This window comes from Chiloscyllium plagiosum, chromosome 21 (genome assembly GCF_004010195.1).
Source record: "Chiloscyllium plagiosum isolate BGI_BamShark_2017 chromosome 21, ASM401019v2, whole genome shotgun sequence".
Taxonomy (NCBI): Eukaryota; Metazoa; Chordata; class Chondrichthyes; order Orectolobiformes; family Hemiscylliidae; genus Chiloscyllium; species Chiloscyllium plagiosum.
Window position 1 is genome coordinate 34,202,934 of NC_057730.1, and position 13,024 is coordinate 34,215,957.

At 42.9% G+C, this 13,024-nt stretch overlaps 1 protein-coding gene across 3 annotated transcripts in view; it reads right to left on the minus strand.

Moving 5' to 3' along the window:
- Window positions 1-13,024, minus strand: part of grid2ipb (glutamate receptor, ionotropic, delta 2 (Grid2) interacting protein, b) — a 102,255-nt gene that overhangs the window by 36,697 nt on the left and 52,534 nt on the right. For all 3 annotated transcript variants that reach the window (XR_006314797.1, XM_043711733.1, XM_043711734.1), the window contains 6 exons: window positions 10,446-10,531; window positions 9,828-9,897; window positions 9,133-9,227; window positions 6,586-6,769; window positions 5,282-5,436; window positions 4,329-4,439 (listed from right to left, as the gene is read on the minus strand). Coding sequence is in view for 2 of the 3 variants with exons in the window: in XM_043711733.1 (XP_043567668.1) it covers window positions 4,329-4,439; window positions 5,282-5,436; window positions 6,586-6,769; window positions 9,133-9,227; window positions 9,828-9,897; window positions 10,446-10,531 (701 nt within the window). In the remaining variant the exon portion in view is untranslated. The remainder of the gene's footprint in view (window positions 1-4,328; window positions 4,440-5,281; window positions 5,437-6,585; window positions 6,770-9,132; window positions 9,228-9,827; window positions 9,898-10,445; window positions 10,532-13,024) is intronic.

The window sequence follows — 13,024 nt, forward strand, 5'->3', positions numbered from 1 at the left end:
CAATACCCTGCTCATCACTCACTCACAGGTGGGAGAGTGAGTGAAGTACCAAGACCTCTTTCTGTGTGCTCCTCTTCCTAGCCCTTTTCAGGGGTACCAGGCTGCTACATGAGATACATTTTAAATATTAAGTCTTTGCACAAATCCTGTGTTGCCACTGGAAGTGACCTTAAAGGATCTGTGACTAGATTTCCAGTAAGAGCACCCCCCCCCCCCCCACATGGATGCTGTCTCTCCATGAGTGTATCTCCTGCAGAAGCACTTTAGCATGAAATCTAAATTGCTTCTATGAAATCTAATTACCCCCCTATGGTAATAAACACAGCCTTCCTACATTACAACAGAAACATCAATCAGACATGGGACACCCTGAGGTTATGAAAATCTTTATACAAAAGTAAAAATTTCAGCATTTTGCATTAATATCAATAGGGCCTTGTCAGAGTTGATGAACAATATAGCCATCAGCAACGGTTACCTTCATCCTCTTTTCTGCACCATTTGGAAACTCATAAATGGTTGAAGCTAATGGGTAGGTAACGCGAAAGAGAGCAGAGAGAAGATGCTATCTTATTCCTTCAACTGATGCCCATGTCTGGTAAAGTATTGGTCTCACCCTGTCACCCCTGAAGGTGTACTTTACAAACCTGATGTGGCTGTAAACACTGACATTCCAGCACAACATGAAACTGAAGGAAAATTCTGCGAGACTCCTGACTGGAATAAATCTGAATCTCCTGGGCCTACAGAGCATAAAGAAGTGGCAGGTGGAATACAATGTGGGAAGGTGTGAGGTTGTGCACTTTGGTAGGATGCATAGACTATTTTCTAAACAGGGAAAGGCTTTGGCAATATGAAGCACAAAGGGACTTAGGAGTCTTAAATCAGGATGTTCTTAAGGTCAACATGCAGGTTCAGCTGGCAGTTAGGAACGCTTTGTAATTTTTGCATTCATTGCAAGAGAGCCAGAATACAAAAGCAGAGATGTACTGTCGAAGCTGTATAAGGCTCTGGTCAGACTATATTTGAAATATTGTGAGCAATGTGGGCTTTGTATGTAAGGAAGGATGTGCTGGTATTGGAGGGGGTCTAGAGAGGGTTTATAAGTATGATCCTGGGGATGAAGGGTTTGTTATATGGGGAGCAGTTGAGAACTCTGAGTCTGTACTTGAGGGAGCTTAGAAGGATGAAGGGGGATCTCATTGAAACTTACAGAATACTGAGACACCTGAATAGAGTTGACGTGGAGAAGATGTTTCTGCTAGTAGGAGAGTGAGGACCCAGCCTTAGCATGAAGGGACAACCCTTTAGAGCTGATATGAGGTGGATTTTTTTCAGTAAGAGAGTGTTTCTTCTTATTCGTTCATTCTTATTTGCCCCTCTCTAAGAGTCAACCACATTGCTATGGGTCTGGAATCACATGTAGGCCAGACAAGGTAAGGTTGGCAGATTCCTTCCCTAAAGGATAATAGTGAACTAGATGGTCATCATTAGACTCTGAATTCCAGATTTTTATTGAATTCAAATTCCACCATCTGCTGTAGCAGGATTCGTATCCAAGTCCCCAGAACATTACTTGGGTCTCTGGATTAACAGTTCAGCTCATTTTCACAGAGGACAGGTCATTGAGTGTATTTAAGATGAGATAGATAGATTCTTGATTAGGAAGGGGATCAAGGGTTATGGGGAGAAGGCAGGAGAATGGGATTTAGAAACATATCAGCCATGATCAAATGGCAGAGGGAACCCAATTGGCCAAATGGCTTAATTCTGCTCCTGCATCTTATGGTCTTATATTTGCTGAACACAAGCCATCAGAAATTTCAAGGTCTGCCTTTTTAATGTTCACCTGTCTACTCTATTGATGCCATCTGGCCAGATTGATGATTTGAAGCAGCCAGTCAGCAGATTACAGTGTGGCGTGTGAAAAGAACAATTATGTTCATATGAAATGAACATAAGATATGAAATGGAATTATCCTTCACACAGTGAGCTAAACAGGTCTTGATAACCAGCAATGATTAATCTGATTAAACTTGAAGATGATATTATAATAGAAAACAATAGGAGCCAATCAAGAAAACTAAGACTAAAAAGTAGTAGGAGAGAGTAACTAGTGAGAATGAAATGCATTAAACATACCCATGGTGCAGCTGTGGACATGCATTCTGCCACAGCCACTGACTGCGATGTGTATAATTAGTTTAATCAAATTTTAGCAAAACAGCTTTCTCCATTTCATGATTGTGCTGATTTGTGTTGAGATATAATTCTTGTGCACTGACTCTGTACCTCAGCAAAATGTTTAGTGTGTGACTGCAGTGCCATTTGGAAAATATAGACACAGGAGAAATACTGCAAATTAGGGTTGGGAGTGTGGTGTTAGAAAAGCACAGCAGGTCAGGTAGCATCTGAGGAGCAGGAAAAATCGACATTTCAGGCAAAAGCCCTTCATCAGTAATGGGGCTGGGAGCCTCGGGGGTGGACAGATAGTGAAACTGGGATAAGTTGGGGGGAGGGGAAATGAGGAAACTAGTGAAATCCACATTGTTGCCATGAAGTTGGAGGCTCCCGAGGTGGAAGATGAGGCTTTCTGCCTCCAGGCGTCGGGTGGTTAGGGAATGGCGATGGAGGAGGCCCAGCACCTGCATGTCCTCAATGGAGAGGGAGGGGGATTTGAAATATTCGGCCTTCAAATCTCTCCCTTTGAATCCTTCAACTTCCTCCAGACCCCAGAAGGGGATAGGCATGGGCACCCACATGGCCCCAGCTATGCCTGTCTCTTTGTTGGCTACATAGAACAGTCCATCTTCCGCAGTTACACCAGCGCCACTCCCCACCTTTTCCTCTGCTACATTGAGGACTGCATGGGTGCCACCTCGTGCTCCCACAAGGAGGTTGAACAATTCATTAACTTCACCAACACATTCCATCCCGACCTTAAATTCATCTGGATTATCTCAGGCACCTCCCTCCCCTTCCTGGACCTCTCCATCTCCATCAATGGTGACCCACTCAACACTGACATTTTGTGCAAACTCACCGACTCCCACAGCTACCTAGATTACACCTCCTTCCACCCTACCACTTGTAAAAATGCTCTCTCTTATTCCCAATTCCTCCACCTCCACCGCATCTGTCCCAAGAGGACCAGTTCCACTACCAGAACACACTTCTTTAACGACCACAATTTTCCCTCCCACATGATCAATAATGCCCTCCAGTGCATCTCATCCACGTCCTGCACCTTGCCCTTGAATCCTACCCCTCCAACCGCAACAAGGACAGAACCCCCCGGTCCATCCCACCAACCTCCATATACATCACATCATCCTCCGCCATTTCTGCACCTACAAATGGACACCACCACCAGAGATACATTTCCCTCCCCACTCCTTTCCACTTTCCATAAAGATTGTTCCCTCCACGACTACCTGGTCAGATCCACGCCCCCCAACAACTCACCCTCCCTTCCCAGCACCTTCCCCTGCAACTGCAGGAATTGCAAACCTGCACCCACACCTCTCCCCTCACCTCCATTCAAGGCCCCAAAGGAGCTTTCCACATCCCGCTTCCACACATGTCATTTACTATATCCGTTGTTCCCGATGCAGTCTCCTCTACATTGGGGAGACAGGAGGCCTACTCGCAGAGCGCTTCAGAGAACATCTCCGGGACACCTGCACCAACCAACCCCACCACCCAGTGGTCGAACATTTCAACTCCCCTTCCCACTCCGCCGAGGACATGCAGGTCCTGGGGCTACTCCATCACCACTCCCTAACTACCTGACGCCTGGAAGATGAACACCTCATCTTCTGCCTCAGGAGCCTCCAACCCCGTGGCATCAATGTGGATTGCATCAGTTTCCTCATTTCCCCTCCCCTCACCTTATACCAGTTCCAACCTTCCAGCTCAGCAGTGCCCTCATGAACTGTCCTACCTGCCCATCTTCCTTCCCACCTATCCGCTCCACCTCCCCTCCGACCTTTCACCATTACTCCCACCTCCATCCACCTATCGCACTCTCAGTTACTTTCCCTCCAGCCCCATCGCCCTCTCAACTATCTGTCCACCCCTGAGGCTCCCAGCCTCATTCCTGATGAAGAGCTTTTGCCCGAAACGTTGATTTTCCTGCTCCTCGGATGCTGCCTGGTGACAGGAGAAATGATAGACAGGTCTGTTTCTGTCCTTATCTATTGTCTGTACAGATCCTTTCCAGCATAGCTCATTGGACAGAAAACAGAAACAGATACCTTTGACTAAGTCATTACATGAACTAGATCACCAAGCTTTTCACTAAAACATGCACATTAAATACTGCTACCTGCTGTGGATTCTTTGGAAGCACGAACACGCACACTGCCATGATAAACCGATGAGGTTCTGACAGAGTTACGACGAGGCCCTTCAGATATTAGCTCACCTTCTCCGGACTCTGCAGAGAGGGTCAAAAATGGCCATGTGCTGTGATTAACATAACAAACGTACTCTAAACATTATGATTGTAAAAGTCAAAAACACACCATAATTCCACGCAGAATTTGAAATTAAATATCATAATTTCTATACACAGTGCAATCTAAGTACCAAGAGTGGTCAGCACGAGAGAAAAATCACCAGAATCCATCAGCCAGTGTGAGAGGTCACAGTGATCCCTCAAGCGTGAGAGGTCACAGTAATTCCCAGTGATCAATTAGCATGAGAGACAAATCACAGACTGGTTAGGGTGAATGAAAAACCCAGGGGTCAGTCAGTGTGAGTGTGAAATCAGGATTGAACTGCATGAGTGAGATCAGGGATCAGTGGATGAGAAATCACAGGGACGGGTCAGTGTGAGTGAGAAATCACAGGGACGGATCAGTGTGAGTGAGAAATCACAGGGACGGGTCAGTGTGAGTGAGAAATCACAGGGACGGGTCAGTGAGAGTGAGAAATCATCAGTTCGGTGTGAACAGGAATGAAGAACCATGACACAGAGTCAATTCAGGTGTTTAATTATAGTACTTGGCCTTTGCAAAATACTGCGCTATGGTGCAGGTGCTTATGCTGGAAGGCTGTAAAATGCCAATGGGAGAACTGCCAGAAAGTTCTGATGGAGCTCCTGTGTGAGTTGATATTTTTGACAGGTACTTTATTCAGTGCAGCCAGTAACACAAAAGACTCCTATCTCTTTCTATTCCAATGAAAGTCACGCTCAATTATTCCTCTCTCGGATTCCACAGATCACACTCCTTGGACAGCTTCACAAACCTCCCTTTTCTGATCAACACATCTCACCTGCAGCTGCCTTGTATCCCAGGAATCTGGCAATCTTCTGATGACAGTGTTCCTGCTCCTCATATGTCAGTAGCTGGTAGATGAACTGCCAAATTACCTGCTTTGCTGGCGTATCCAATACAGGGTAGATGTCAACAATCAAAGTATCAATGTTCCTGTGGGAACAGAAACACAGCTTCAGTCCAAAGCTTGGCCAACCCCTTGTAAAGCACAGAAAAACAGCTCTGCCTTTGGAACTTTCAGCAGAAGGTCAGAAAATGTTAACATTTTCCTCTACAAGTGGGCGGCACGGTGGCACAGTGGTTAGCACTGCTGCCTCACAGCGCCAGAGACCCGGGTTCAATTCCCGTCTCAGGCGACTGACTGTGGAGTTTGCACATTCTCCCCGTGTCTGCGTGGGTTTCCTCCGGGTGCTCCAGTTTCCTCCCACAGTCCAAAAATGTGCAGGTTAGGTGAATTGGCCATGCTAAAAAATTGCCCGTAGTTTTAGGTGAAGGGGTAAATGTAGGGGAATGGGTCTGGGTGGGTGCGCTTCGGCAGGTCGGTGTGGACTTGTTGGGCCGAAGGGCCTGTTTCCACATTGTAAGTAATCTAATCTAATCTAACCAAGAGCGACACAAGAGGAAAAAAAAAATCTGGGTTCTGATTTTCCTGACTTCTTGTCATAACTTTGGTGAAAGGTGGTGGAACTCCCGAAGAAACTGTATGAATGGGGCACCTGCACAACATTGGCATAGACCTGACAGTGTTTGAGATGATCTCTGTGCAATGTCTCCTCAATGTATGCACTGAGTATGATTCTGGATCATGACCCTGACATTGGAAATCACAGACCACACTGTGTGGGTAACAGTACTTCCAACTCCACCCCCAGTTAACCAATCCACTAGGGATGGTTCCAACAAGCCAAAATTTCAGCACATGGTGCAAACTTGTATCCATACAAATGAGACTTGTAGAATAATGTACAACCATAGAACTGGGAGAAACAGAATTCATACATATACTTAATTGCTGAATACAAACATATTAAAGCTCTTCCTCTACCCACCAGGTGCCTCACAATAGTCAATTTTCACAAGGGTCAAAATTCCTGCTCCTGATATCTGAACAGGCCCATAGTGTCTCAGATGATCCCTTACAAACTCCAGTCTATGTGAGTTTATCTCTATATCCAAGATTCTCATGCTGCAATCAACTATAGATTGTTACGTGAGATGAAATCACCATTCTTCTTGGATAAGTCCATACAGTGAGCTTCAAGCAGGCCAAACCTCTTATCTAACAGAAGAAGAGACACGTACCTGTGCTGGAAGAAGCCCTCAAGTGCCTTACAGACACTGTACCGCTCATTGGGTGTCAGGAGGTGCTCCAGTTGCTGGGTGAAGGTTCTTCCTTGAACCTTTATACTGGGTGGCAAGATTTCAGACACCCACTGTAGAGATGTCAGTGATGAGGAGTATGTGGACGATTCTGCAGGGTCCGGCTCTGAGTATTGTGACACAATGAATGAAAGAGAGATAAGTTTTAATACACTGTCAGAAACACACATATCTATGCAACTAGGAACTTTTGCCCAACCACACATGCACAAATACATGGAGGGACAGTCAGGTACAGATATAGTGCATAATATTTGATCCATCTTTCATATAAACATAGAATCATAGAAGCATCGCAGCACAGAGGAAACCAATGTACCCAGCCTGCGTTGGCTCTTTGAAAGAATAGTTGTGCTTAATCCCATACCGTTATTCTTCATCCCATGTCTGTAGTTTGTAGCTACGGACTATATTCTGGTTGACCTGGGTCACTGAGATTGCTTGGAGCAACCCATGTAGATAATCTGGAAGTAAATCAATAATAGGCTATATAGGAGACAAGAGCTACACTCTGCCATCTTTTGGAACTGTCCATGTGTACGTGCAACTGGGATTTGTAGAATCATTTACAACCTTACAACTGGGGGAAGCAGAATTCATATATCCACCTAAGTGCTAAACACAAACATATTGAAAAATACTTGCCCTTCCTTTACCCACCTCGGCGCCCCACAGTGGTTAAATAGGAGAAAAGTCTGCCCGGAAAAAAGAACCAAATTCACTTGTCTAACCTAACGGGCTGTTAAAGCAATATAGTGATCAGCATTTGTAAAAATGTGGATATAGACAAATATTGTCCAGCAGAATGTGCTATCAGGCAGCACATAGTATAATAATTACACTGCATATCTTTGTCTTGGTATATTGATACTTAGAAAGAGGACATTCAAGCATCAAGTAAAATTTTGTTGCCAACCATCTTTAAATTATGTCAAACGTATTAGTAGCTACCAATATTTAAGGAGAAATCTACACTCCCTGTAACTAACTGACAAGATTTCAGCTTTTTGAACAAACTTTACAGTATCCAAATAGAAACTAAACAAAACTAGTACCTCTAACTTAATGCTATAGTTAGAAGATATTTTCTAATCAGTTATTACACATCTCTGGAGCAGGTGGGACTTGAATACAGGCCCCCGGCCCAGAAATAGGGACACTTTCATACAATACTTTATAAACTTAGATCCACTTGTTTCTTACGCTCAAGAGTCTCACTATTGAAAAAATAATTTAGACTCGAAGGTCCATTCATTTTTCTTTAAGGACCAACTTAAGAAGTAAGCCTTAGCCTTCCAGAAGTCAGGTTGGCTTCTCTTCAGTGCTCCAGCCATTCTCGGAGATGTATGAAATTTCAAAGTGACCCTTCTATTAGATATTGGTTAAGCATCCTTCCAAATTACCTTAAAGGCCACACAACAGTAGATGCCTTAGCTCAAACCTAGGCTTTTTGTTACGTTTTGGTTCTCTCAACTCAGAGATTTGCAGTCTACACCTGACCAAAACTGCAAATGCCTTTTCTGTGAACCATTCAGACCAATCAAAAAGAGGAAGCTATTCTAATCCCCAAATCCCATCTCTATGATAATGTGGCAGATTATAGCATATTCTTAATTAGAAATCTAAATAAATTATTTTACCTTCAAAACAGCTCTTTTATTATGTTACCCATATGCATAATTTCTATTTCTAATGCAAGTTTATGCTTCTCTTTCCCCAAATTGTTACCTTTTAGGTACTTTTATGGTGATAACAATAGATACGTCGGCTCTACCAATAGATTCAGAAATGGGTCATTTAGTGTTCTGTGGTTTCACTTCTAACTCTGACATGGAAGACAGACATAGGTTTTTGTTGAGCTGTAATTAACTCTAAGCGTGTTTGAATTGCATTCACTTCAGGATCATTTATGAGTTTCTTGATCAGATGCATCCATTTATCTACAATTAAAATTTTAATTCCTACAATTTAAAGCTATATTTTAAAATGTACGAATTAGGAACTAAAATACTCATAACAGTGGATAGAATCCCAAAACACATGACCCACTACTAAAGATCCCAGTTGGTTTTGTTTCGGTGCCATAAAATGAAGGAAATAATCTTTAATAAGGTTGGGGATGATGAGTGTGCAGGCAAAGAGCTGGATAGTAGGAGAACACTTATGTTCTTGAAGAAACAGTAACCAGCCATTAACCTTTCCCCACAGAATTAATATTTAGGGCTCCAAATTTAGATCCATATTACTCTTGGAGCCAATGCTATGGAAGCAATTTTGTTTCGAATGTATAACCAAACACAATAATGGGAATTTGCCAAGTCGTTTCTCCAGATCATCCCTGTTGTTTCAGAACAAAGCCAATTTACGCAGTTTATATGGGGCTCCTGCCAAAGACCAAGAGAATCCAATGACACATGTTATTGCAATAGCTTTACACTCATTACGCTGTCCAACAATAATTTCACTTACCAAGGGGGTAATTAAAAGGTCCATCTTCCACCACAAGCGTGGGCATTGCTCCACTGCCCTGTAACATTGCCACCACCTTCTCATGGGAGCAGTTTCTAAAACACATGCAAACAAATCAGTGATCATATCACTGCACACAACTGAAACAAACTGTGTACGTTCAGAGCAGCTGAAAACTAGTGGACATTGCACTCAGGCCTACAACTGGATCCAGCCAAGATGGATTTGATGAACTCCTTTCACTTGGTAGTGTCTACACCATTCCAGAGAGATACAGCTCCCTCTTGCCTGTATCTGTCAATCTCAGACTGAGAAGCTCTGGGATGGAAACACTGCACTGACGCAGTAGGAGATGCTGTTCTATAGTTGAACTTAAAGCACATCATTGAGACAAAGGAGAGACTTTTCCTGTCAAAGAATGACAGGTATCATTCCTGACCTGGGAGCATTTGAAAGGAGAATATGGAGGGAGCTTTATCCTACACACTTCACACTATACTTGACCAGGAAATGGTTCATGTAGCAATGTAGAGGAATGTTTACTCTATATGTACTCTGGATCATACCTGTCCTGGGAATGTTGAATCTGGCAATGTGAAATATTTTTCCTCTATGCATCCCATGCCGCAGCCCAATGGTAAGGTATTAGTGTGTGTTAATAAGTACAAAACATGCAGTAAATGTTCTGAACTCACCTCATGTCCAGCCCATTGAGAAACAAAATTCGATCACCTGCCTTCAATCCGGATTTTTCAGCAGGACTTCCTGAAAGGGACACATGAATGAGCAACACAGGGAGATCCAGCAAACTTGTGTTAACTATCACTATTGCTGGAAACTTTAGACAAGTATACTTTTCAAACTTTCTCTTTGCTATTCCCGGTCTCTCCACCCTAGTTTACCTGTGCCTGAGAGATATATTATTGAAACAGCATTCCGATTGGGCAGGAGCCTGGCTCTGGACAATGGATTCAAGCAGTTCTTCAGCCATGACCACTACAGCACTCCATCCCCATATACACAATGCCACAGTGCTTACTGTGCCTCTCAGGATCCCTCCTGGCCACCCCAAGTGCAAGATTGTGCATTTTCTGAAGCTGATCTTATTATCAAAGCAGAGCAAGGATAAGGCAGCTAGCAGCACCCACCTCATTCATGATAAACTTTGCCAAGTTGATCACAGTGAAGGAAGAATCAGTCAATGCAGAAATATAAAATCTGCAGCCGATTCTCTACAACAGCTCACTCACAAATTCCTTGGTGACTGTATGCACTGACAAGCCATCGCTTCACTGACGCCAATTTAAACTCACCAGGGATAATGGACTCAAGCCATACAGGGCCATGGCCTCGCAGGGTAAAGCCAAAACTTTTGTGGCCTTTGTATACACGGATCGTTCTATTGAAAAGAAATTAATAATTACAATTTATTTAAAAGATAAACAGCTTAATACAAGAGGAACATTTCTTTGGGAAAATTCTTGTTCTGAAAATGTCCCAGAAGTGATTGAGGATGCTAAGAATGCACATTAGTTTCTGGACATAGTTGAGCTTGGAGCTGTGATTTTTGCCAGTCTGTGTCTCGATGTTCTGGACTTAATTTAAACAGGGATGCTCCTACAGTGTATGCTCCTTCGTAGCTATGTTATGAATGGACAACTATATTTTCATCAAATTACCCAGCATGCAATGTGCCATTGTCCAGTGTAACAGACCACATATTTTCATTTTTGGGACTATAAACTGAAACGGAAGTTGGACTACCAATAAGTGGAAAACCAAGCGAGATTTATAACTTGAAAAATACCAAGTGCTGTATGTTTTGAGCTTTGTGATACAATGTTTCTTCTTGAAACAGTGAGAGGGAGAATTCAAGACAGACTGGCACCAAGAGACTTTTGAGGAAATCCTGTCTGACAACAGCTCTCCAGTTGGTTGATCTGCACAGTAATAAAAAGCCAAAAGTCCAGGGTAGCAGACTTGAGAAACATCCAGAGCCTGTAAACAGAAAGCATCCATCACCCCCTTTCTTTCCATGTGAGAGAAAGAAAGATCAAAAAATCTTAAAATAAAACATTCTAAAATAGGAAAAGGCCTAGGAACAACTGATCAATTATCAAATCAATGAATGACCATTACCCTATAGACAACAGCACGGCATTGTTGTTAAAATCAAAAGGATTGTAAGCAAAATAACTTGTATCTTGTGACTTGGGTAATCAATCTTCAAAATTTTGTTTACTTGTCCATTTTCTTTTTCCAACTGTTGCATCTGCATTAAACCATTTGTTTTTTATATGCCTTAATTGTGGTGGAGTGAAAATGCATTGGGGTTATTGAAGGGAAATAGTTTTAAGTTGTATTGGAGCAGATTTAGAATCCTTTCTCTCCTCTGCTGTTGTTTAAGTTAAATATTTTAAAATGAGCTATTTCCAATTAATGATAAAACATGGCATGAATTGCTTTTGTCCTGAATAGTAGTCAGGCAAATTGGTCATTCTGGTCACCTAATTGGGATTTTATGCATTTTACCATGGCTTCAGAAATACTGGGGAATGACTATAGGTACATTTTATCCAAGGTGATATGTGCTATTAGATACATTCTTAGCCAGAGCAATTAAAGCCAGCATTTCTGCTGTCTGTTGGAATTGGAAGGTGGACATGGTATGAAGTATAAGCAGAAGGTTCAGATTTTTGCTCTGATAATCATTACTTGGATCAGGCATATATTAAAATATAGTCAGAAACCAACTTTGGCTTTGATTAGTATTTACTGCATGGTCCCGCTAGCTGCAGGCAGTGTCCTTGGCATCTGCTCCAAAAAGTAGATTAAAATCTGACAGAGCAGCCTCAATATGGATTTCTGGCTGGTTTTATGGGTAGAGTTTTCTTTTTCTTTCCCATCTTCTGGCTTAAAGTGAAGGCTGGGCAGGAACTACACCCCTCCTCAGCCACAGAGGATGTGAATTATTAGGTGCTTTTCAAACAGTGTTCTTCCATTTTCTTCCTTCACTCCATGAAGATCTAATCTGTCGTAATTGTAATAAGATCAGCCTGGTGGACACATAGAATATGAGCTCCCTGACTGGACCAGGCTAATAGCCCCATGTGGTGAGTCCTTGACACTGATCCAGTTTACTCAGAGGCACCTCTTGATGAACAGGGTGTTTGACATTCCTGGTTTTTTTTCTTTCTATTCACCCTCGTCTGTGAGGGATTTTCTGCCAATGATGAAATAGTCCCTGAAATAACCCCATAGAGGTCAGTATCCCATCACCAAGTCACCCTTCATTTACACGGGGAGAGTCATTGACACTGATCCAGCCCCCTCAGAACCAGCTCTCAGGGTGAGCAGAACCTCAGACACTCCTTTTTTTTCTTTTTTTTCTCAGTCTCCTCTTTAACACAGAAAAATAGAGAGTCCTTCACTCACTGATCCAGCTCCCTCAGAGCCAGCTCTCAGAATGAACAGAATGTCTAAGACTCCTTTTTTAATTTTAAAATTTTTTTCTTTTTCATGTGTGCAGGTGTCGGACACAGAGAAAAAACAACAAGTGTGTAAATCTTTATTTATATTCCATCACCAGGAAAAGAGGAAACACCCGAGTGGCCAGTGACAAGCAGTGGCCTTTTCAGAGGGCAATGCTGCGTGATCAAACAGTGACGGAGAGGGCAGGGATTAAATCAAAATAGAGTTGGAGGGGGAAATAATACACTCCATTCTTGCAGTGCCCACCTTTCCCTGAAAAATCTCGAGGGTGTTGGTGGACACTGCGTGCTTCTTCTCCAGAGACACCCAGGCTCTGACATAACTGCGAACATTCCTGTTTATATCGGCTGATCAGGGATCCCTGATTGGGTCTGTTAGCCTGGTCCAATCAGGGATCTCT